The sequence below is a fragment of the Triturus cristatus genome, chromosome 4_2 (genome assembly GCF_964204655.1).
Source record: "Triturus cristatus chromosome 4_2, aTriCri1.1, whole genome shotgun sequence".
Lineage (NCBI taxonomy): Eukaryota > Metazoa > Chordata > Amphibia > Caudata > Salamandridae > Triturus > Triturus cristatus.
This window is the reverse complement of record NC_140586.1, coordinates 82719256-82742298: the sequence shown is the minus strand read 5'-3', so window position 1 is coordinate 82742298 and position 23043 is coordinate 82719256. Positions and strand designations below refer to the sequence as shown.

The following is a 23043-nucleotide window of genomic DNA, read 5'->3' as shown; positions in this document are numbered from 1 at the left end:
AAGATTATTTTTCAAAAAAGTGTGAGGATCTCCTTTTTGAGTCGTGTATCATTTATTAGTCACTGTGTGCATAATAAGTGTCTTACACTCACTCCTCTGTGTTAGGCCTAAGGCTGCTCGCCCACAATACAACAAATAGAGCACTATGGGTTTACATTGTGCCCTGTACACTTAAGGAACAGTCTCTGGGCTCTGTGCACGATATAACCACTTAGTGGTATACCATATACAGAGCCAGCTTCCTACAGAAAGAAAAGGTAGTGCATAACGGTTTTGAATAATTTGCAAGATCTATCTGTCGATAGGTAGTCTAGGAATAAATGCCGGATCCTGCCTCTCACTGGGTAGGCTTGAGCGGGTGTAGCAAGGGAGGAGTTGGAAGACTGGTGCCCCTACTGGTCCACACTTTGCCTTCTGGTTCTGTGGTCCCGAAAGGACAGACTGGGATGGTTACCTTTGTCTATACTCTAGCCCTCTGAGTAGCTTCCAAATTCCGGAAACTGGTATGGGAATTGTTTTGCAGGGGCCAGCAACCCCAAGGAATGCGCTGTAGCTCTACTATCCTTAAAGCGTTCCAAAGCACAGTCAGCCTTCTCGCCGAAGATGCAGGACCCATAAAATGGCATGTCCATCAGTAAAGCCTGCACAGGAGAACCCACTGGACCTCAACCAGGTATGTCGATGAAAGACCACACGGGAACCAACTGTCCTGCCTAAGCAATCCATGGTATACAAACTTGCGCGGATAATATAATTAGCTGTAACTTGCCCATCATGTATTGTCTGGGCCAACAAGGCCCTACGATCTTCGGGTACTGCCCGTAAGATCCCACTGGCAGTGTCCCAAAGAGCCTGGGTATTATGACCCAACAGTTAGATTGCGTCGACAGACCACAACGCCAAACTGGCTGAAGAAAACATAAGTTTCTCAAAAGTCTCAATCTTCTTAGATTCCACATCGGGAGGAACTGTAGGGAATTAATTGGGATTTTCCCTGGGGTGGAATGCTTGGTAAGAAAATTCGGATCACCAGGCGCTGGTCTAGGACACCTGGTAACTTTACCTGCCTGTTCACAGGCTGGCAATAATTTGAATTCAACCAGGTATTTATCAGAGTATCTGTAACAGCATCATTGAAAGGAAGCAAGAGCTCAGATTTTGCTGGCCCACACTGTAAGATTTCCATCAAAACATGTATTTTAGTCTCAATGATGGACAGCTGTAACTAGCACTATGGGGGTGCCGGAGACCAGAGTAGATTGTGGGGCCAGTGTAGAAATCTGTACTAGAGTCAGTATGGACTGACCTGGCTGTGGGGCCCGAGGGGACAGACCGTACTGGGGAAGAACCTGCTGGAAGTACCCCAACTGGAGATCCCTGTGGTTCCTTGGGACTCAAAGGGCGTTCAGAGTTAGCTGGAAGCTCAATTAATATCTACGGCTTCATCTTTCAAGCCGTCAAACCGCTGTGGGGTCCATTATGGCACAGGAAATCAGGGCACCTTGGGTTCCGCTGGGAAAGTGGCTCAGTGACCTCCGACCTTGATGGAGAGCAACTTGCATCTTGACGCTCTTGCACCAACTGCATGGAGTCACAGTAGAGGTCGATGCCCACTTTGCTTTCTCATGCTTGCCTTTGGACTTGGACTTACATGAAAACTTTGAGTGGGAACTGGAACGGTCACAGGAACATGGACAGTCTGGGTCCATGACTCGAAGGAGGACCTATGTGAAGGCTGCACCTTCTTCTTGTGCTTGAGGGCATATAGCGATCCCTCCCAGTCTCGCATTGTCTTTAGGTCCATGATGATGCACTTATCACACAACTCAGAATCATGTCCTAAGGCCAAGTGGTAAAAGCACACCTAATGCAGATCAGTGACCAACATCTGCTGCCTACAGACGCGGCATGGCTTGAAGCCATTTCTTTTTGTGGGACCATCCTTCTCTAGCACACTCTTTGAAAGTTTAAAAGTTGTCGGGAAACCGAACAATTCGGAAACAGAGCTTTAGATCAATCCAGAAGTAGTATCTTATTATTGGAATATTTCTTAATATTGACATGGCCCTAGTAAGCCAAAATGTGTAGTGCCCACGTGTAAGTACCTACTAAATGTATGGCCCAGATTGATTATATTAAGGCTATTCCTTCAGTTTCTCAGGTGAGACCTGAATGAGGTGATCTGGGCAGCTAAATTGAATTCTCCTATTAGACCCTACCATTGAGATACTGGGACTCTACTGGAGATTGGGGCATTTATACCACTAGATGCTATTGCAACTGGTCATTAGGAGGACATTCCTCCATTGTGTTAAAATCTTGTGCTTGATTAATTCAGCCTCTGCTTCAGAAACAAAGGATAAGGTGTGACAGGATGATGTCCTTCTAGCAGGGGTGCATTTGTACTGTGGTAACTGGTTATCCATTGATATGAATACTTTTTTTTTTAATATTGGTTTTTATGTTGCTCAAAACACTGCATGGTTATTCACTACAATCATAAACCTTAGTACAAAAAAACAAGCATCATTTGCAGTCCGGAAAAAAGAAAACAATTGTGCACAAGCGAGCGACGATCCACTTCAACAGGATAGCATATATCATGCATTGAGACGGCAGCATCTGAACAACCCGGACCAGTGAGCTCACCCCAACCATTACATCCGCACCGTCCATGATGTAATAAACACCGCAAAAGAGAACTTTGGGTGGGCCATGAATTACCCCGCCCCCATAGGGACAATCCCAGCAAGATGTGAAATAGGGGCGGAACTGGTCTCTAGTAGATCATTTTTAAGTGCCTCCCAAATATCTTTTGGACGAGATGCCGGGGGTTGGGTCATGGCATAAAGTTCACAATTAGTACTGCAATATGTGAGGCTTAAGAGCCAGTCTTTCACTGTGGGGGAAGTCCGGCTACCCCATTTGAGAGCTATTTCCCTTTTAGCGAGCAGCAGTGCGATGTCAGTAAATGTACGCAGCTTCTGCGGGAGCCCTCCCACATATCCCAGCAAAGCTACTTCAGGCATGGGGTCCAACTCAAGATGTGTCATTTGTGTTATTATCCTGAAAATGGATCTCCAGAAGACCCCAATCTTAGTGCAATTCCACGTCAGGTGGGCAAAGTCGGCCTGTGGGCTGCCACACTTAAGACAGGAGTGCAGCCGATTTGCATCAACGGCGTGAATTCTAGCCTGGGTCATATAGACCCTCCACAGATACTTAAAACGTATAAGCTTATGGCTGCTGTTTAAAGAGACCTCATTAGTTTGTGCACAACAAAAGGACCAGTGTGAGTCTTGAATTTGGTGCCCAAGATCCCGCTCCCATGTCTCCCGTATCTTGGTGTCCCTACTGGGGACTAGGGATATACATGCTTTATATAGCGTCGAGATCAGGTTTTCTCCTCCAGGACTCGTGATTAGGAGCGTAAGTGGAGGGAAGGGCTTAGGCTCCAACGTATAACCCGAGATCTTAGCTCTGAGCATCTTCCTGATCCTACTAAAGACAAATTGATCCATAAAAGTAGCCTCACTGAACTTCCCTCTCGCCATGCTAGAGAAAACATGTCCCCCAGGGAACAAATCCCCAATCTTGTTAATTGAATATGCAGTGAGTGTGCGCTGCACCAGCTTTTGCTCTGTGATGGGGAGCCAAGGGTTATTAATAACTGGGATCTCAGGTGAGTATAGAGCGCCCCCTCCCGTCAGTCTTGCCAACTTTCACCAGGCCCAACTAGTAGTAGAAACTGTTTAAATATCCCAGCGATCTCTTGGGAATCCCCGCGGCAGCACAGTGCAAAGAGGCGCCAGGAGCACCAGATTGGCCTCAGGTCTAGAGTAGGGAATCCGTGCGTCTGGGTGATACCAGGAATGAGCAAAAATGCACTGCCCAACCAAAGGGTCTAACGCCAGTATGAAAATAAACAGGGAGACCCTGTCTGGGGTCACGGGTAAAGGCGAACGACGAGGACAGTGTGCCGTTAAGGCGGAGTCTGGCTGTGGGTGAGGTGTATAGTAGGGCAGTTAGGTAAATTAATACCTTGGGGATACCCAGCTTCCTCATCACTGCCAAGAAAAAGGGCCACTCTAGGGAGTCGAATGCCTTTTCGGTATCAATAGGACTGCAGCCACTGGGACCTCAGGGGCTATCCTATGTATCACCGCGAATAATGTGCGCCGGTTTAACGCAGTCGACCTATGGGGTACAAAGCCTGACTGAGTCGGGGAGATAATGCGATCCAGCAACAAAGCCAATCTCAGCACTATCATTTTAGCCAAGATTTTATAGTCGAGGTTTAGGAGTGACAACAGCATATAACAGCAGCATAACAGCAGATCTTTCCCAGCTTTTGGAAGAAGAATTATTACGGCCTCCCGCAACGTTGGGGGAAGTTCCTTGTGTTCAAGCGCCTTGTTATACACCTCTAAAAGGTAGGGCGATAATAGATCCTTATAGGTTTTGTAAAATATCCCAGTGAATCCCTAGAGTCCAGGGGCCATCGAGCCATTTATGGCACTACTAATTTCCTCGACTGAGAATGGCTCTGCCAGAAATTGCTACATAAACTTCTCGAGCCACACCATAGCGATCTCTGAAAGGTAGTAATTACAGTCTCCCTCGCTGTAGGTCACCCGAGTGGCGTATAAAGTAGAATAATATGCTAAGAATTCATCTCAGATCTCTGGGGTACTGGTTAGGGTCTGCCCGGATGAGAACCGTATACAAGTAATATATGAACGCCCAGCCGAGGGTCTCAGCAGCCGCACCATAGTGTGGCCAAGTCTGTCACCCTCACCATAACGCCTCGCAATGGTATACTTACTTAATTAACGACTCTCACGCGTCGCTGCCTCTCTGAACTCCGTCAAGAGCATTAGTCCACGGCTCTGCAGCAAGGGGGCAGGCTTTACAATCTGCTCACTATCTAGTGCATCGAGCTGCTTCTCGATATGCGCAATCGTACCCCGCAAATCTTTGAGAACCCCAGAGTGCTTAGAGATGCACACACCACACATATAGGCTTTAAATGCCTCCCAGAGAATGGCCCATGAGCTTACTGAACCCTTATTCAGTTCAAAGTATTCAACTATAGCCTCCCGAAGCTCAGGACTAAACACTGCATCAGACAATGCCGACCCGAGGAATCTCCGAATCCTCTCACATCCCTCTGGTCTAGGAACACTTACCTGCAATGCCACCGGGGAATGGTTGGAATATGTGCTTGGGAAATGCTGGGATTGCCTGTACCATGTTGCCAAGTTAGGGGAAACAAGCCAAAAGTTTAACCTGGTCCAAGTACCATATTGGGCGGTATTGTGAGTGTATGCGGCATCCGCCGGATTGCGCTGATGCCACACATCAACAAGGCCTACCGATTTGCACGTCTAACAAAACGTGGCGTGCGCGGGGTTTAGTATCCAGGGACTTGGACGTACTGTCGTGCACAGGGTCCAAGAGGAGATTAAATTTCCACCCATGCATATGTAGAAAGCATCTACTTGGAGGAGCTGTGTGTGAAGTCTTTGGAAAAACTCTGGGCTGTCAACATTAGGCGCTTAAACGCAGATGAATGCGACTCGATGCCCCATCAAGCGACCCTCTACCATAGTGTACCGCATCTAAATTGTCATTGTATGCTTTTGAGAATTAGAAAGGCTGACGTTTATGAATCATTACAGGCGTACCCCGCGCATACGTGCTATATCCTGCAAAGTAGGGATGTGGGCCCCAGCCCGAAGCGAAATTGGTGGAGGCAACTTTGGGAGTTGGGTTTCCTGCAAGAAAACAATATCCACCCCATGACGTTGTAAATAGTGCAGGACCTGCTTCTCTTTCCTGGCATTGTTGAGCCCCCGGACGTTCTAGGTGATCAATGTTAGATCGGAAAATTATGCCAGCCTACCCTGCCCGCCATATTAACCGTGACTTGGCTTGTGCATTGCAATTAAACCATACCATGCTGCAGTGAAAAAGTAAGATTAGAACTATTGAAAACCCAACAAAACTAACGTTCCCCCTCCTCCCCCACTCATCCCTGCGTGCTCTTCCACAGGGAATGTCCCCAATGAACACTTGTATACTTGCATCATGTAAACACCCTCGTACATAAAGCATAAAGCAGGAGCAATAATAGATACATTTCCTGTAAGTTAAAGCAAACACAAAGTGATCCACACTTGAGGTGTGGCAACGCCACGCCAGGTACCCAACTTATAAGGATCAATTAAATTACATCATTCGCCCAAAGAGAAAATGTTGCACAAAGATATAGCCGCCACTCGTCAGTTGAGGCTGCACCAATTACTCATTTGAAAACAAGTTGACGCTAGCCGCCGAGCCACTTTGAGGGGGGATGCCCTTGACGATTCCTTGTTATTCTGCCCACTGCTGCCCTTAGTGTCCACTCGAAGGCGAGCTGGATATAACATGCTGTATCGCAACCCCAGATTTCTCAGAGTTAGCTTCACTGCAGTGTACTTGCGCCTAGCGTCCTGCACCATCACGGTAGAATCTGAAAACAGGGCTAGTGTCGAACCTTGCCAAGAGAAGGAGCCCCGCTCTCTCGATAGCCTCAACACTGTGTCCTTGTCCCGGTAATTTAAGAGGCGAGCAATGATGGGCCTCGGTGGACAACCAGGGTTAGGGCGGGGGCCAAGCGAGCAATGCACTCTTTCTACAAGAAAGGTGGAGTTGAAGGCTTCTTTACCAAAGATGTCTGTAAGCAGGGTTTCCACAAATTGGTCCATGCGCCCTGTGTTGGCCGACTCAGTGACGTCCAAAATGCGAACATTATTGCGCCTACTGCACGCCTCCAGATCCTCGTTCTTAATGGTGACCTCCTTTAAGGATCTTTTCCATGCGGTCTAGGAGCTTGGTGGATTGCGCAGCACCATCTTCCAGATCCAACACCCTGCCCTCTATGGTATCCAGACGCTTCTCGTGTGAGTCCAATTTGGCGCCCAAAATGTCCAAGCCTTTTTCCAGGGTGTCGAATTGGCCCTCAAGCTCCCTAAAAACCGCCTGCATTTCCTGGAGCAGTGTTCCGGCATTGCAGAGAGATCGCTAAGGCCGATTTCTTTTGAACACCCCTTGCCCATGTTGCGGCCAGACTCCACAGACTGCTTGATAGGCTTATCAAACTGCAATAGACGTTGCTTGGGGTCTTTGCGCCCCATTACTTCCCAGCAAGGCTCGATGGCTATCAACCTGTTCCCTGGGCCCAATCAGCGTCCCCAGCTGCCCAAAAAGATGTGTAGGCTTATTTCTCTAGGGCCCAGTTTCCCTCACGTGGCCTGAAAACTGGCCACCTGGTGCAGCAGAATGACAAGCGCCCACGTAAAAAAGGCAGGGCTCTGTGGACCTGAGTCAGCCCACCCAGGACTGAAATGCACCATCTCACTTCAGCCTGGGCCCAGGGCATGTGCAACAGTAATCTGGGGAGCACAGGAGCGCCGGTGTGTGTGAGCTGCGACCCCCCGCATTGCCAAGCCGGAGCTGCGCGCATCAGGGTTTCACTCCACTACGTCCAGTGGCGCTCGGCAGAAATAGCCGCCGTAAAGCAGACTCAACCCCTCACAGCCCCCCGGCCAGCCCGAACAGCCGGATGGCTGGTTCCCAGGCTCGCCCGCGGTCCCTATCACTGCGGGGTCTCTGGGGACGAAAATGGCCGATCTATAGCCACGGATGTAGTTTGGGGCTAAATGCACAGGAGCGGGGGGCCGCAAGCGGAGTGAGCTCCCCTGATGTCAGCGGGGCCCATCTACTCACTCCTCCATCGGGTAAGGCCGCTGGAAGCCGCTCACAGTCTCTTCGATCGGCGCGGCCTGTTCTCGGGTGTGGCCTGTTCTCGGCCACGCCCTGCTCACTGCGCCAGAGCTGTCCCCGTGATCTCGGAGGCCTCAGACCGTGGTGTCTTTAGGCAACCAGCCAACCCAGATGGCTCCAATTCATGCCGGTACTCCAGTGTAGGTAGGCCGATCGTCCAGAGTTAAAAGCGGCCAGGATGGAAGTCAGGATGAGCGAAGTGGTCAGGATTGCTTGCGCAGCCTTAACGCTGTGTGGCCATCTTGGTCTGCAGCCTGGCCACGCCCCCCATTGATATGAATACTTCATCTATTTTTGAGCCACATCATTCCATGGCCATGAGCACAGCAGGTATGAGATGAGTGTCCAGCACCTGTGGGTATCATTTGAGAGAATACATTTAAATATCGGAAACAGATCTAAGCTTCATTATTTGCTTTTCAAATGAGCGTGGGACGCTCGTGGTGTCCAGAGTGAATTCTAATAGGCATCTGCAGCATGCTTCCGGTTCTCCAACAAAGAGTCCAAATCCTAGCTACATTGAGAGAAAAAAGACTTTAGACAGGAAACATTGTTGAATCATAGGAGTTATCTAGGCTGAGAGGAAGTTACTTTACTGTACCACTGGTTTTGTAGCTTGATATCAGTAATAAGCAAGAGAATCACCATTTCTAAAATAAGGTCATAGAAGGCAACTGACGGGGAAGGGAGAAGTACCTAACAAGGCCTATCCTGGACTGTGCATGAGTAGCACTTACACTAAAAGTCAAATCTGCACTGCCTGCAAGACTAGAAAGGCATAATTGTTCATAAGCTTGGCACTCTGACTTCAAGTTGGTCACATGGATATGGGAGGCAATCTAGACGGCATGCAGACCTCAATATAATTGTGCCACTGGTTGGTAAGACAATTATGGCTATCAAGTGAAGCGCATCAGATTCCAAACACTATGTCAGGCAATCTAACCTCCTTTCAACATAGAAACCCGCAGGCTGGGAAAATGGGAGGCTAGTTTGCCTGCTGCCCAATTTCTGATCTTTACACCAAGGTATGTACAATGAAACCTACATAAAGATCTCACCTAACGTGACCCAGATGAAATAATGACTGGGGACTATAGATGTATGAGCACTGAGTTGACCTCTGACTCATGAAACAGATCGGAATATCGTTAACTAAGGAGAGAACTCAAGTCATTTTCAGGCTAGGCATGACAGGAGATTCTGAGCCAATCAAATGAGCTTCAAAACTTCAGAAAGCTGACATGAAGTAGATGTCAGACCAAGGAATCACCCCAGAAGCAGACAAAAGACTGTGCCGTCATTCCAGGAAGGAGACGTCAAGTGGAAAAATCATTGCGGTAAGCATATAAACCACTATGACATCACTCCAGGAAATAGACTATGACATCAGTTAGGGTAACAGATATCCGCACACCAAAAGAGTTCAAATACTCCCCACATAAAGGTATAGTATAATCATATGTGGCAATAAATTGAAAACACTGTTGTTTACAGAAATAAATTAAATAAATATTTAAATGACAAATACAAGGAAAATATGCAAAAGACAACATTTTACAAACATGCCAACATTTAAATCCTACAATTAAGCTGAATTGGTTAATTTAAACTAGCGAATGAACAATCTAAGTCCAAAAGAATACTGCTGCATGGAACAAAATTAAAGCTGCAGGATAACCCCCAAATGGCAATGAGAAAGAACGAAAAAAGAGAAAGAACCCTCATCTATCTTCCCCTCATGAATTGCATCCCCTTCAAGGCTCCCTGTCATTAGGTTCTCGTCCCAGGTTTTCTGCCCTCAAAACATGCTGTTTGCACAACTCAATGCCCTCAAAACTTACCACATTGGGCATCTGGAAAGGATTAGCTTTGTAGACATGGGGAAGAGGTGACCCTGCAATGGCCATGGCCACTGAAGGGCTTATGGTATTTCCATTATCTGCGTCACCACCCTCATCCCTGGGCGCAGATACCAGACGACCACGTTGATTGTGGCATTCTAGAAAAGAGGAAAAATACAGTGGCAATCAAAGTTGTGTTATCTGCAATGAAAAATGGAACGTGCACATGATGACATGATCAAACCTTTCTGAAGAAAGATGGAAGAATGGTGGCAGGTTTTTAGTGAAACAGGGAAACATTTCGGGCGACTGTGAGAGCTGAGTAGAAGTCGGTCACAAACCAGTAGACACTGGTGTCTAGACCCAGTTGTTGACGTGGAATTAGTTAGTTGTACGAGGCTCAAAAATTCACATATCAAGCAAATCCTAACAAGTGAATAACAGCAGTCGCAGGAAAGGGTTATCCCTACTCCCAGGTTCGGGGGGCATCAGTTTATCAGGATCCTGCCTAGTTTCCCAACATGGTAGCTCAGCCCATGTTGGTGGCCCTCACAGGAAACTGTGGGAGGAGAGATGAGGGCAGGAGTAACTTCAGAAAAAATATCCTTCTGTGCATGACAGTGAATGAACAGAAACGCGGTTAGCTTTGGGGCAAACCAGGCTAAAAGAACATAATAGCAGCAGTGTTAAAGGGTTTTGACAATGGTGAATGAATAATCCTGAAATCTCTGGGCGAAGGTCGGGATGGGTGGGGAGCAGTCTTTGCTATCACCACCCACAGTCCCAAATACCTGAACAAACATGCACCAGTGATGCTCACCAGTGAAGTCGTAGAGCTGTGGCAGGGTGTCCATTATAATGCCTATGAGCGGCAAGTAAAGATGGGCCACCTGGGCCTTGACAGCAAGATCAGTGTAGCGGGCATCTGTATCATGGCTGCAAATCAGGTTGTGGACTGCGCTGATGGCTTTCTTATGCAGGAAAAAGACCCTACACAAAGGAGAGACGGGAAGGGAAGCCGAAGACATGATGCACGTGTGTAATTCATGACATGCCCACCTATCTACATTCCTCTGTCCCACAATTCCCTCCCTTAAACCCCTATACGTTCACACCACTCAAAAGACCTGAACAGGAAGGTGAACTGGGTATTTGGGAAACAGAGAAAACATAGAAACAGGAAGACTCAAGTTGTGGGACCAGACAGAACACTGTTCATTCCTCTGGAAGGATTCAGTTTCAATATACGAGGTAGATAATTTTCAGCTGAATCCATATTTAAAGAAAGAAGAATCAATCCAATCTAATAATATCTACACTACAGGCTCAGCAGGACAACCACAGAAGAGCTGTATGCACCCCCCCTCAAGGCTTGTACAATCACCCCCCCAACACTTAAGAAAGCTAGTGAAACAGTCCTTGCAGTACAACATCAGGTGAGAGCCTGACAGGCAATGTTTCTGCAGCAGACTCATGTTAAGCAGACAGAGAGAAAGGCCACACCCCCACTGCATTACACTCCACACAGACAACCCAAACATAAATAAACTCTACCGACAGCAGTTCTAAAGACCCAACCCCGACCCCATAAGAACAACAAACTCTACACTTATCCCACCCCACACTTCCATTGGATCATGTCATTTCCACCAGTATCCCCATGGAACCCCCAATATCTTAGCGACACCCACAACTGCAGGTAAGTTCTACACCAAAGCACTAATGTTTACATGAAGCAAACTCTTCATCTTCCAGCCATTTTGTTGTACTCAGTCCATTATTTGCAGTTGTTAAGCAATGGCCGTTTTCAAGAACAAGGCACATTTGAAAAATACTTAGGCAACCACCAGGAGGGCAAAGGCATACCTTACATTTCACCTTTATAAATTTGCCCTCCCAATTCCATAACCAACGGCTTACTTAAAGATCGGCCAGTTTTTCCCAACACAGCTACCCACCCTTCTGAGATGGACCAAACTTTTAAAAACAGCCCCTCCTCTTCTGCAGCAGCCCTGCCCAATTAATAAAGTGTTCTCACTTCACTGTCTAAGACAAGCTGCAGCCAAAATGATTTTAAACTTAACTGGTTCTTCCCCACGCACCTGCCCCCTGCTGGGCACATTTCTCTTCTCTACATGGTTAAGGGAAGCAATAACCCCTAGGATTAGGAGGACCGGTTACACTGGTGGTCAGCTTACCCTTCCACATCAGGCTCCAGGATCAGGGCTAGTTCCGTCAGCACCAACCCTGCCAAGAAGTGCTGCTGGCGGAAGAGCAGAGACAGCTCGAACATGTTGGCAATCCGCAGGTCTTGCACATGGGTGGAGAAGGCCGAGCCCTGGAAAGGACAGTTGACAATTAGGGGTGCAGGACCAACAAACCTCACCATCCTGAAGAAGCCTCTGCTTGCTAAGAATCAATTGTGCTCACTTGAGTGGCATGTTACACTTTAGATCTGTTCGTGTTACAATACACGTGATCTGCCTTGCACAGAGAGGTGTCAGAACATCCTCCACTTTCACACCCACAGAGGACATTCCCTATGTCTAGATACATCTCTGAGGTAACCTCTCAGGCAGAGGAGAACCTTAGCCAATGATGTTCTATCTACCCACCCCACACACATCAGAGGCACGTTAAAGTCCCAGAGATGGTACCCAGCCATTTGGGAGTACAGGCATTACTGACAGCAAAGTGAGGTACCCTGGAGCCTTGTATTTAGTAGGTGGCCGAGGGACAGAACTGCGTAAGGGGGTGAAGGAGGTCAGGTTCTGGGTCAAAGTGTTCATATCTTGCAAGTAGTAGAAGAAATAGACAGCAAGGATGGCAGTAAGAGTGTCAGCTGGGCAGAATTACGGTCCCAATGTGAGGATGCTTAAGATCACATTAAGAGTCATGCAGTGTTTGTACCTGTGAGGTGGCAGATGAGACGGATGGCGACGGTGAGGCTGGAGGTGAGAGGGTGCTGCACGGCAGGTTCAGGGTCACATAGTGCTCATGGCTGCAAACGATCCGCACCAGATCCATCCGCAAGGCAATCAGGGCATTGGGGTTCTGCGTTGTCTGCAGCTTGTTGTTGATCTAGAAAGGTGTAAAAGGAGGTAAAGAGCCTTGGATACCGTTAAAACCCTCATCTACCAACCTAGACTCTCACAGCATCCCCAAGCTGATGTTTCTGTAAGAGCAAAATTGTGTTTTGAACATTAAGATTCGCCCTGCTGTTCAAATGAAAATAAACTGCTTTCACGGCATAGGTACATTATACGAGATGGGCAACACAACCTATGTCCTGTACAATTTATACACAATGCTCCAACAAACAAATTGCTGGAGTATTCGCTCTTGTGATCAGGAAAATCCTCATCTGATGATAAAAGTATAATGATCACTGCAGAACATGAAATAGATTATTCTGTGATGTGCTTTATGTCCGATTTTGTATAATTTTTAAAAACTATGTACAGAAGAAAAGCACCTTCATTTAATCTAAAGATGTAGGCTTGGAGAAATACAATATCCTGACATATGTAAATATCAGGATTTGAGTTCTCACATAGAGGTCCCTGAATTGACCTGGCAATAAAAACTGGAGTGTACTGGCAGGTGAGTTTAGGGCCTGTCCCACTCTGGGTCACTATTCACTAAGGCCTACTGCAAGAACTCAGAAGTGAAATAATGGGGGAGCGATGCGGAGTACCAACATGCCAGTGGAAATGCACCATCCTCACCTGCTTGTAGTAGGAACGCAGTAGATGGAAGACAAAGCCCCGGTTCATCAAGGACAGGAGGTCATTCAGGAAGAAGGCTAGGCTGATGTTGAGACGCTCGACAAGCTCAGTGTCCTGTGAGGAAGAAAGAGACATGAGCAGTGAGAGAGAATATATCCACGCACACAAGCAGGCACACTGAGGAAGGAAAAGTGAACAAAGCAGAGACGAGAGGGAGGAATAGTGAAAAAGCCAAGTAGTGGTACTTGTAGGAAGCTGCCCCTTTATATAGTGGACCAAATCAAGGTACACTGGGTAAAGAGTCCAGGCAACCCTTATTGGTTTACAGAGCCATAATGATAACACTAAATGCTCTCTTTTGTGGTAGTGTGGGCGATCAGTTTAGGCTCATCAGAGGGTAATGCTAAGCATTTGTTGTAATCACAGAGGCAATAAATGTCACACACACTCGAGAATAAATCCGAGACCAATTTAGAAAAATAAGTTGGATTTTTATATACATTTTGATACCAAGAACTTGGCTATCAAGTAAGCACTTTTATTAAATATTGAATTTCACAGGTAAGTAACAGTTCACTTAAATGTGTCTTTACGCAGCAATGCTTACCTATGGGGAAAAAAGCATATGTTGCATAAAGTTATTTAGGGTTGTTTTTTGGGGTCTACTTCGGGACTTAGGGTTGTAGGGGGCCCAGGTCCAAAGTACCACCAGCAGTTACTCGTTACCTGCCCTGGGGCGTCCAGGTGCAGAGGTGCTGGTCAGGTAGGTAGCTTTGCACGACACGCCATTGGAAAGAAGGGGGGCCACCTAGAAACAGGCTGCAGAGGGGGACTTGGAGACAAGTCCGGGAGCTCCCAACGGGGAGGGGCTTGGGTCACAAGGGTCCTGGGAATAAAGGGGCACAGACGGTACATCGGTACCCGGGCTCTGGCGCAGAGTGGATAGGTTGGCTGGGCTTTAAGCATCCTAGGTCCATGCGGTTGTTGTGCAGCAATGAGGACAGCTGGGCCACTCTGGAAGTGGGTCTCTGCGATGCTGATGTCCCTTGATGGCTGCTCGGTTTCAGTGCTGTTAAACAGACCTTGGCTGTGGGAAGGGGTCCATTACCCCGGGTATTGGTCCTGTGCTAAATGTACTGCTGATTGGGGGGAAAATTGTACAGTTTTAGGGAAAGTGCTTGGGCACTGGGAACCTGGATAGCAGGAACCCAGTGCACTCCTGTTAAAATTGCATCCGATACCGGACAAAAAGTGGGGGTGACCAAGTCAAAAAGGGACACTTTCCTACAGTACTGGAAGGAGTAAAGGAGAAAAAACATGAAAGACTAAGGCAGTGGTAGGGAACAATATTTTTAAGTAAATCTGGGTTTAATAAATGTGGGACACTGAATGCTCAATTGAGAAAAGCTGATGAAGCAATCAATTTTATCCTGTAGGAAAGTACTCCTTTTTGGCAGGATCACCCCCACTGTTTGCCTAGTACCGGATGCGATTTTAACTGGAAGTTCACTGGGTTCCCGCTAACCAGGTTCCCAGTGCCAGAGCTCTTTCCCAAAACTGTGCAATTGTTTCCCCCAATTGGCAAAACGTTTAGCACCCTCAGTAAGGTGCTAGTAAGTGGTATCCCTGGTACCTAGAGCTTGTGGTACTAAAGAAGGTCCCTCAGGCCTACAGCACGAATTGTGCCATTCTAAGAGACCCCTCACTAAGCACATTCAAAACTGCCATTGCAGACTGCGCACTTTGGTGTAGGCAGAAGTGAAAACACGACATGTCACACATCCCTGTGTGGCACGTCCCCTAACACTGCATGTAATATTTGTAAGTCACCCCTACAGGAGGCCTAGCAGCCCTATGGCAGGGTGCTAAATATGACATGTGAGAGCATACCTCCATGAGAAGATATGCCCCTGTGCTGGTCAGTCCTATTACTGCCATTAAAAGTGACCATGAAAGCCATTTTAAAACATGTGCTACATGTGCTGGACACTGGTGAAAAAGAGGTCCCAAGCTACATGTTGGATTTACTGATAATAGGGACGTTTGGTATCAAACATCTTGTATTGATAAATCCACACTGATTCCAATGTTAGATTTACCAATGCATGCACACACAAGGAACCTTAGAGGAGCCCCTTGAAAACCTACCAGTCTCTGGTATGCTTGCTAACATGTTTCTGCCAGCCTGCCACCCGAGACACTGTTCTGACTGCCTAGGGTGAGAACCTCTGCTCTTAGGAGAACCAGAACAAAAGCATGTCTGGGAAGGAGGTGTCACACACCCTCACACAGGATGACCTGCTGATTAGCCTTCCTAGGCCAGCAAGCTTCAAAGAGCTGCTGCCTTGAAATGCAATTCTGGCTCCCCTCACAGGAGAAGAAGCCGACCCCCTTGGTCTAGAGCTCCTGTGGCACCTGGACAGGCGGTAAAATTAGCTAGTCAGGTAGACGTGCCACCCCCAGGCTAGTACCACCCCTAAGGTGGGCTAAACTCAGGTGGACACGACTTTTCAGAAGTAACCATCTTTGTGATGGCATACTTAAGAATTCTGGAACAGGGTTAAGACCACAAAGCCTGGGAGACCTGCCAGAACTTCACCCTAGAAAAAAACCTCCTGAGAAGCTGCAGACCTACTTCCTTGTATCATGCAGGCATCCAAAGACAACTGGAAGGACTCTGTGACCGCAGAAACCTAATGCCGGAAGACAACACCGCACCCGCCACTTCAACCCAGAGTTGAAGAGGGCCAACGGTGTCAGCATGGTCCCCCATCGCTCCAGAGACCAAGTCCAGTGTGGTGACACCTCTCGTGGACTTCGCGACAGCGCCTGCAGCCTCTGCACGAAGGCCCTCTCTACCAGTAAGAAAAACCTGATGCCTAAGGACACCTCTGCACCCGTTGCGCCTGGGCCGTGAACAACAGGACCATTGGTGTCCCTGCATTCCTGAGAATAGTGAGGCCTGAGACCCCTGTTGGTTCAGCCCAACAGGCCATCCATTCAAAGCCTGCAGCCTCTTTTTACCATGACTGTTCTCCATGTAATAACATTGGCCACCCAACGCTGTTTTGCACCTCTGCACCCGGCGACCCTAGAGCCGCTGGTGGTGTTCTGCTGGTGCTGCCTTGAACCTTACCTACCACTCACCTACCTCGTGGAGAAGGGTCCTGTAAATCGCTGTACTAAACCTGAATGCTGCATTAACTTTTCCTTCCATAGGATAACATTGCAGCTTCCAGAAATTGCACCAAGTGTCGACTTTTTGAACTAAAAAGAATTCATATTTAAGAACGTTCTTACCTGAGCGAGTTTCTTCTAATGCCTAAACATATATAAAGATACTTGCTATTTTTATAAATTGGTGTGGGTCTCCTTCTTGACTCGTGTGCCTTATTTATTGACCACTGTTCATATTTTCAGATAGTTTGCACTCCTCTGTGGAAAGTCTAAGGCTGCTCGACCACACTACCCCCATAGAAGAGCACCTTGGTACTGCCATTGGAAGCCCCAGTGCACTTATATGGAACCCCCCTGGAATCTTTGCACGATACATCTTATTTTGATATATCATATAAAGAGCCAACTTTCTACATATCTCCTTAGTAATGCACTCATTTTTCATTCCAGTCGGACACATTTTGCACCCAGTATTAAAGAATAATTTGGAAGAAGAGCATTTTTTCTTTTTTTTTTAAAGAAAACATGGTTGAGTTCCTTCCACCACACATCCTAATCAGAGCCCTTCAAACCAGTGTCTTTCACTGCCCAAGTGGAAACTACTGTATGATTGTGATGGGGTAAAGGGTTTGAAAGGAGGGTCATGTGATTGAAGGATATGAAAGACTAAAAGTGTCATAGTTACTAAGGTGAGTCATATATTTACATATTTCCATTAAATATACACTACTGTCCTAGGCACACACGATTTCTATGATCTACCTACAGTTTGTGAGGTAGTAGTATGTTACCTTGTGATGGTCTTAAAAAAATATTCTTTGGAATCCCTAAGCAAAGTGGGATTCAGCAATGGATTTTACATTAAACATATTGTGTTTAAGGAGTGTTTGTAGCAGCTTTACATATATAATCAGAGGGGACAGGTTTCTGTAGACCATATCTCATGCCAGTTCTGACAGCACGGGTATGAATAGGTGATGGCGGTGGCAACCTCCGGCTGCTGTGGTTAAGTAAGGGCCTGGTTCAGAGTTTGGCGGATGGGATTCTCCATCACAAATGTGACGGATATCTCGTACGCCATATTACAAGTGACATTATATCCTATGTCACTTGTAAATATGTCAGATGGGATATCCCAATGGGATATCTGTCACGTTTGTGACAGAGGATCCCATCCGTCAAACTCTAAATTAGGCCTCTAAGACTTTTTGGGTTGCACAATCTTACTCCCAACTGTCCAAGTGAAAAGAAAGAGCCCTTTGAGCCCATGAGGGATTAATAAAAAGGTTTGGAGTAAAATATCCTGGTTTAAGTGAAACTGTTATGACATTAACTAGATATCAGGGTTGAATTATGGAAGGCAGGTTGCTTTCAGATGAAGTGTGTACAGGTCCTCAGATAAGACCATGTGGCTCTCTAAACTAGCTGGTTGATGTAGCCCTCAGAAAAAAGTTGGACTTCCGGTGTAATCTGCTTAATAGCACAGGAGGCCTTTGATTCAAATTGCAAACAGCAGAGATTGATGAGGCTTCTTCACAGCATGATAAAGGTATCCACGACAGAGTAGCAACATGCCTCGCCTGAATCCTTCCATGAGATCTCTGTGTGTACTGCACATTAACATAAGAAGTCACACCAGCACAATAAACCATCAGAAAAGTTATTTTCTGGGCCGTTCTATTATCAAATCACTAACTGGATCAATTGAGTGAACTCAGAAACGGCAAACCGTTTAAAAAACAAATTAGGTCACTGAACTGCTGTTAATACTTCCTGTTCACTCATCTGGTCAGTGCCCTGAAGCGGACACGAGGAATCATGCACAGGCACCATTCAAGCATCCTTCATTTTAAAAATGATCAAAAAGTTTACAAATAACTTCATTCTATGATGGTAATAACACCTCTGAAATATTAATGTAGGCCCCAGTAACTGTGAGGTAAACTTTACTTAATACAACCAGAATCCTCAAATAAGCTTTGGGAGTAAACGTTCAGTAGGTTAATCCTCTTGAAGGTGCAGAGGAAACAAGAATTTGTTTGCTGATAGACTGTTGCAGGACACAGGCCTTCTCAAAAGACAGCACTGTGGCCCGGACTTCATAGTGCAGTTTAGGGTGTTAGTATGTTAGAGTTTCTGGTACTGGGCAAAGGACTTGGAGGGCATACGTTGGCTGCTAGCTAAGTATTCTAGGGATCAAAGAGTACAATGTAAAGCTTACAACAATTTTATTTTCTTGGAAATTCATATCTCATTACGACCCAGAATCACACCAACAGGTGGAGGTCCAGCAAAGAGTGGGATCAATCTGAGAAGAAGTGGAAGGGTGGAGAGATTTTAAAAGATTCCTCCTCCACTGAAAGAATCTACAAAAGAACAGGGCAACTTCCTCATCCAAGATCTTCAGCAGAAGTATCAACAATAATCCTCGATGCCAACAGATCTATAAGAACCTTTTTATGTTTTTGTTTAAGGTGCAAACATATCTATGAGTTGTCCGCAATTTAAGGACATGTAATATGTTTGCTTCTAATCAACTTGTTTGGGAGATGATGTCCAATCTGAAAAGCCAGGATGGGAACCTAATAAAGGGTGAAAATTCCTATGGGGTCAGAGAAAGAAGGTGACCAGCTCAACGCACTTCTCACCAGCATGCTGGACACCCCTGCTACAATATGAAGGTATATTTAAAAGACTGAAGAAGTAATGATCATATCGTCCCGACCATGCAAGAACTTCCTTGCTCCATTCCACGCTGCCGACACCACATGCAAGAACTGCTGCACCATCTAGAAGGCACTAAACTCCCAACCAGTTAATGTATCAGGAACAACACAATTCAACAGCGCTGTTGGCCAAAGTAGCACACAGAGCCATAACTTCACCAGATTTAAAATAAAGAAATGCAAAAAGGAGATCAGAAACATGGCATCTCATGCTACGTTTCCAGTAACTGGAACACAGTCCCTGGATAGATTCAGCACAACAGGCCTTCTTCCAATCCTAAACCACTGAGACAGCACCAGCAACAACAAGAAACGACTAGTGATATTACTTTTTGCTGTGGGTGTAATCTACTTACGCCCTCATCTGAATGGGGGAACAAGAAGCCCTTTAACCCTGTGTTTACCTGATGCCACAGAACGACCTAAGTGAAAATGAAGAATGGCTTTCAAAAGAGCATCAAAATAACTACATTTTGCTTTAGGTGAAACATAAAGAACCCTTAGTGAAGAATGACAATGAATATCGTCCATTCTCTATTTTGCTTGTCATATGAAATATTATTGCATCAATGATTATTAGGAATGTTTTGGAGGATTACGTGATTCAAGCGCCGACTGGCTGCTGAGCTGTCCTGTTTTTCGTGGAGTTTTTCAAAACTTTCAAATAACGCTGTTGAGAAGACCAATGTGGAGTCTGGTATTGCTGTGAGTCTGGAGGAGGAGCCTTACTACATGGCAACATGTGGCCTGGATGGGGACAGGCTCACATTGCAAATCATTAACCCCCTTGTGCGAGTTAACATTTATTGCACACTGCTCCATTACACCTACAGTGGCAGAAAACTGGAGGGATCTGGTCTGACATACCATTGCGGTGAGAGAACTTGCACATTTTCAGATATTAGAATTTACCAGCTTACCATCATCTTGATTTGCATTAATGCACAACTAATGCAATCTCTGCAGTGTGCAAGTACGTGAATGTGTACATAATCATAGAGAAACAGAATCCAATCCTGGTTGCTGCAGTGGGGAATGTAAATCATGTATTTGTAGTACCACGTGGTCTCAGACTGCAACTGAAAGCACTACAAACTTACAAGTCATTATTTTAAAATAGGGCAGTAAGTTAGTGAGCTTCCATTTCAAGGTTTTTCAGTAGTTTCAAGATCTTTTTAGACCTCTTCGTTCAAAATGGTGTAATTTATCTTACTAATCTCTTTCCACGGACTACTACATTGCTTTGTTTTACTTGTGAGAAAGTGTCACTTTAAGTGTCACATATTTGGCAGTTGAATGTCACCCATAAGTTCTTTGAAACCATGGAAATGTCACACATAAGCAATCTGAAAACTTGGCAGTTATGTTTTTTATATTTATTTAGTATGGTTTCTTTATTTTCGCATAGTTAATTCCTCATATAAGCCACTCTGGAATGGGCTGTCCACTACTTTTGTTGCAGTCCGTCAGGTGATGGGCCTCCAAAAAATGTTGCTCAAGAAATTAGACTATCATGAATGCGAAAGAATGTTTCTCGTCGCTTGATGTCTTTTTTTGGGCAAATTTGGCTTTACAGAACAAAATGATCAAGTCACAAGTTACTAGTGAAGATTATGATATGTCATGAGAAGAAAGTCTTCTTGAACCTCACTTGGATCCAGTGGCTCTACGTCAGAGTTACATTTCCTCAAAATGATCTCAAGCTGGAGCCAGTGGCATGGCAAAGGATCATGCTGTAATCAACAAACCAGGCAGTTCTCGATTCTGAAGAGGCAGCTTTGGACCAGGCTGAAGCTGAACTGGGTTGGTGAGTACAAATGAGGAAAAAGTCTAAAAGTGGTTCCATAATTAGAGACTGAAGCTCTGCGGGGAGCATCCTCATCAGCATCTCTGGTTCTGAAGTGTTGGGAGTGACAAGTACTCTGTGGTGTCACTGCAGACATCTCCACTGTGTACTTTGATGAAGGACAGCTTCATTTTGAAGGTGATCACAAGGAGTCTGAGTAAAAGAATGAAGATTCATTTTATCTACAACCTTTATCCGAGAAGGGAATCACAAAAGAACCAGTCATTACCCTCTTGCCTCCTTTGTAATGATACAAAGGGTCAAAAGAGCCTTCAGGCTGTGAGTTAGAAGACTGAGTGCCACAATCTTCTCTGTATTTTAGTCCCCTCCTCTTATCTGTTTTATTTTTCATTTCAAAAAGCAATATTGTGATATGCCACTTAGTGCGACAATACAGGGCACCAGGTACAGTACTGTTAGCAGAGAGAAATGTACCTTTTAGTGCAGTTGCATATTGAAACAGTGGCACAGCCGCACTATCTGAAGGTTTAAACAGTACCTGTCTAGCTAACGTGCACTCTAGTGCTGGCAGGGGACAGCAATTCCTTGCATGGCATGGCACCAGGGTGCTGCAATACCATTTTAAGGGTATGTGGGAAGATGCCCAGAAGTTGCTAGGACAAGAAATTTCTGATGAGTAGTACCCGACCTAGGCTCTAATCCTACTTCAAGAAAACAAGGGAGGCAGTAGTACATTTGGATAGTGCGAGTTCCCCAAATCCAAGATAACCTGGGCAGGGTTAGGATACCAAAATACCTCTAAGGACTGGGAAAGAAAGCAGTCAGAACAGTTACTTTTATTCAAGATACTAAAAGGAGTAACTCTTTAGAGCCTCTCATGAGAAGTCCTGAAAATAGGAAGACAGAATCTGTGTAGATCTAAAGCAGGCAGGCAGGAGACACTACACCACTTGCAGTACTAATACAAGTGCACACACATTATTAAGGTAAAACCAGGGTGGAAGCAACTGAAGCTGACCACACATGCCCAGAGCAGGTGTGGTACACGTGGCAGCAGTTAAAGGTATACACACACTTAACAGGTCATTATATTATCACCCGAACACAGAACAGGTACTGCACAGGTGTCAGCAGTGCTGGCATCCTACATATACAATGGACAGGTATCATAAGGGCATCAGCAATGCTAGCTAGCACAGCATCAGCAGTAACAGTACAAGGTTCAACCCCCAATATACAAAGAGCAGGTATGGAGTAAGCAGCAGCAGGGCAGTTTCTACAAATGTCATCTGCAAGGCTTGGTAAATCTATGTAGCACTGCACTGAATCTTTTCTAACCAGGTCTTTGCCTTTTCTACCACCATGCAGTACTTCAGTTTCTACCACCCGAGACATCAGAGCAGGGCTCCGATATCGAGGGAGACAGAAGATGCAACCCTCCTCTGGAACATTTTCACTGTTCCCCCAAGCCTGGCTATGAGAGGCTGACAGTGATGTCAGCACAGATTCTTGTCAGACCCATAGGCCTTATTACCTGTATACAAGTCTAGGGACGTCACCTGCAACTGTGTTCCATTGCCTTCATGACGTCTGGAAAATGCATGGAAGGCCATACATGTGAACTGGATAGGTGACTGTTGGAGTCCACTGGACCCTATGTGTGTGGTGGTTCCATATTGTGGCCTCCCTGTGGCTATCTCAGACTCTGGGGCCTGCAAATCAAAAGCTTCCTTTTCCCCTCACCAAGTCGTTTTTTTCTGATTGGGTGGGGATGTAGCCAGGTAGACCCTTTCGATAAGGCTGTGGCCCCTCTGTCAGAGTAGAACATAAACTACCCCTTTTCCGACATTTGGAGAAGGACTTTCTAACTTAAGGCATTGCATATTTCCCCCGAGCTAGCCCAAACTGGTCTCAGGAAGGGCAGCTCAGACGCA

At 46.1% G+C, this 23043-nt stretch overlaps 2 protein-coding genes across 4 annotated transcripts in view; one reads left to right on the top strand and one right to left on the bottom strand.

Moving 5' to 3' along the window:
• The window catches only part of DOCK6 (dedicator of cytokinesis 6), a 409103-nt gene that overhangs the window by 199763 nt on the left and 186297 nt on the right, over positions 1 to 23043 (bottom strand). For all 3 annotated transcript variants that reach the window (XM_085600639.1, XM_085600641.1, XM_085600640.1), the window contains 5 exons: positions 13400 to 13513; positions 12582 to 12752; positions 11870 to 12009; positions 10492 to 10661; positions 9672 to 9829 (listed from right to left, as the gene is read on the bottom strand). In XM_085600639.1, coding sequence (XP_085456765.1) covers positions 9672 to 9829; positions 10492 to 10661; positions 11870 to 12009; positions 12582 to 12752; positions 13400 to 13513 — 753 coding nt within the window. The remainder of the gene's footprint in view (positions 1 to 9671; positions 9830 to 10491; positions 10662 to 11869; positions 12010 to 12581; positions 12753 to 13399; positions 13514 to 23043) is intronic.
• ANGPTL8 (angiopoietin like 8) overlaps positions 1 to 23043 on the top strand; it is a 132521-nt gene that overhangs the window by 26108 nt on the left and 83370 nt on the right. The window lies entirely within an intron of this gene.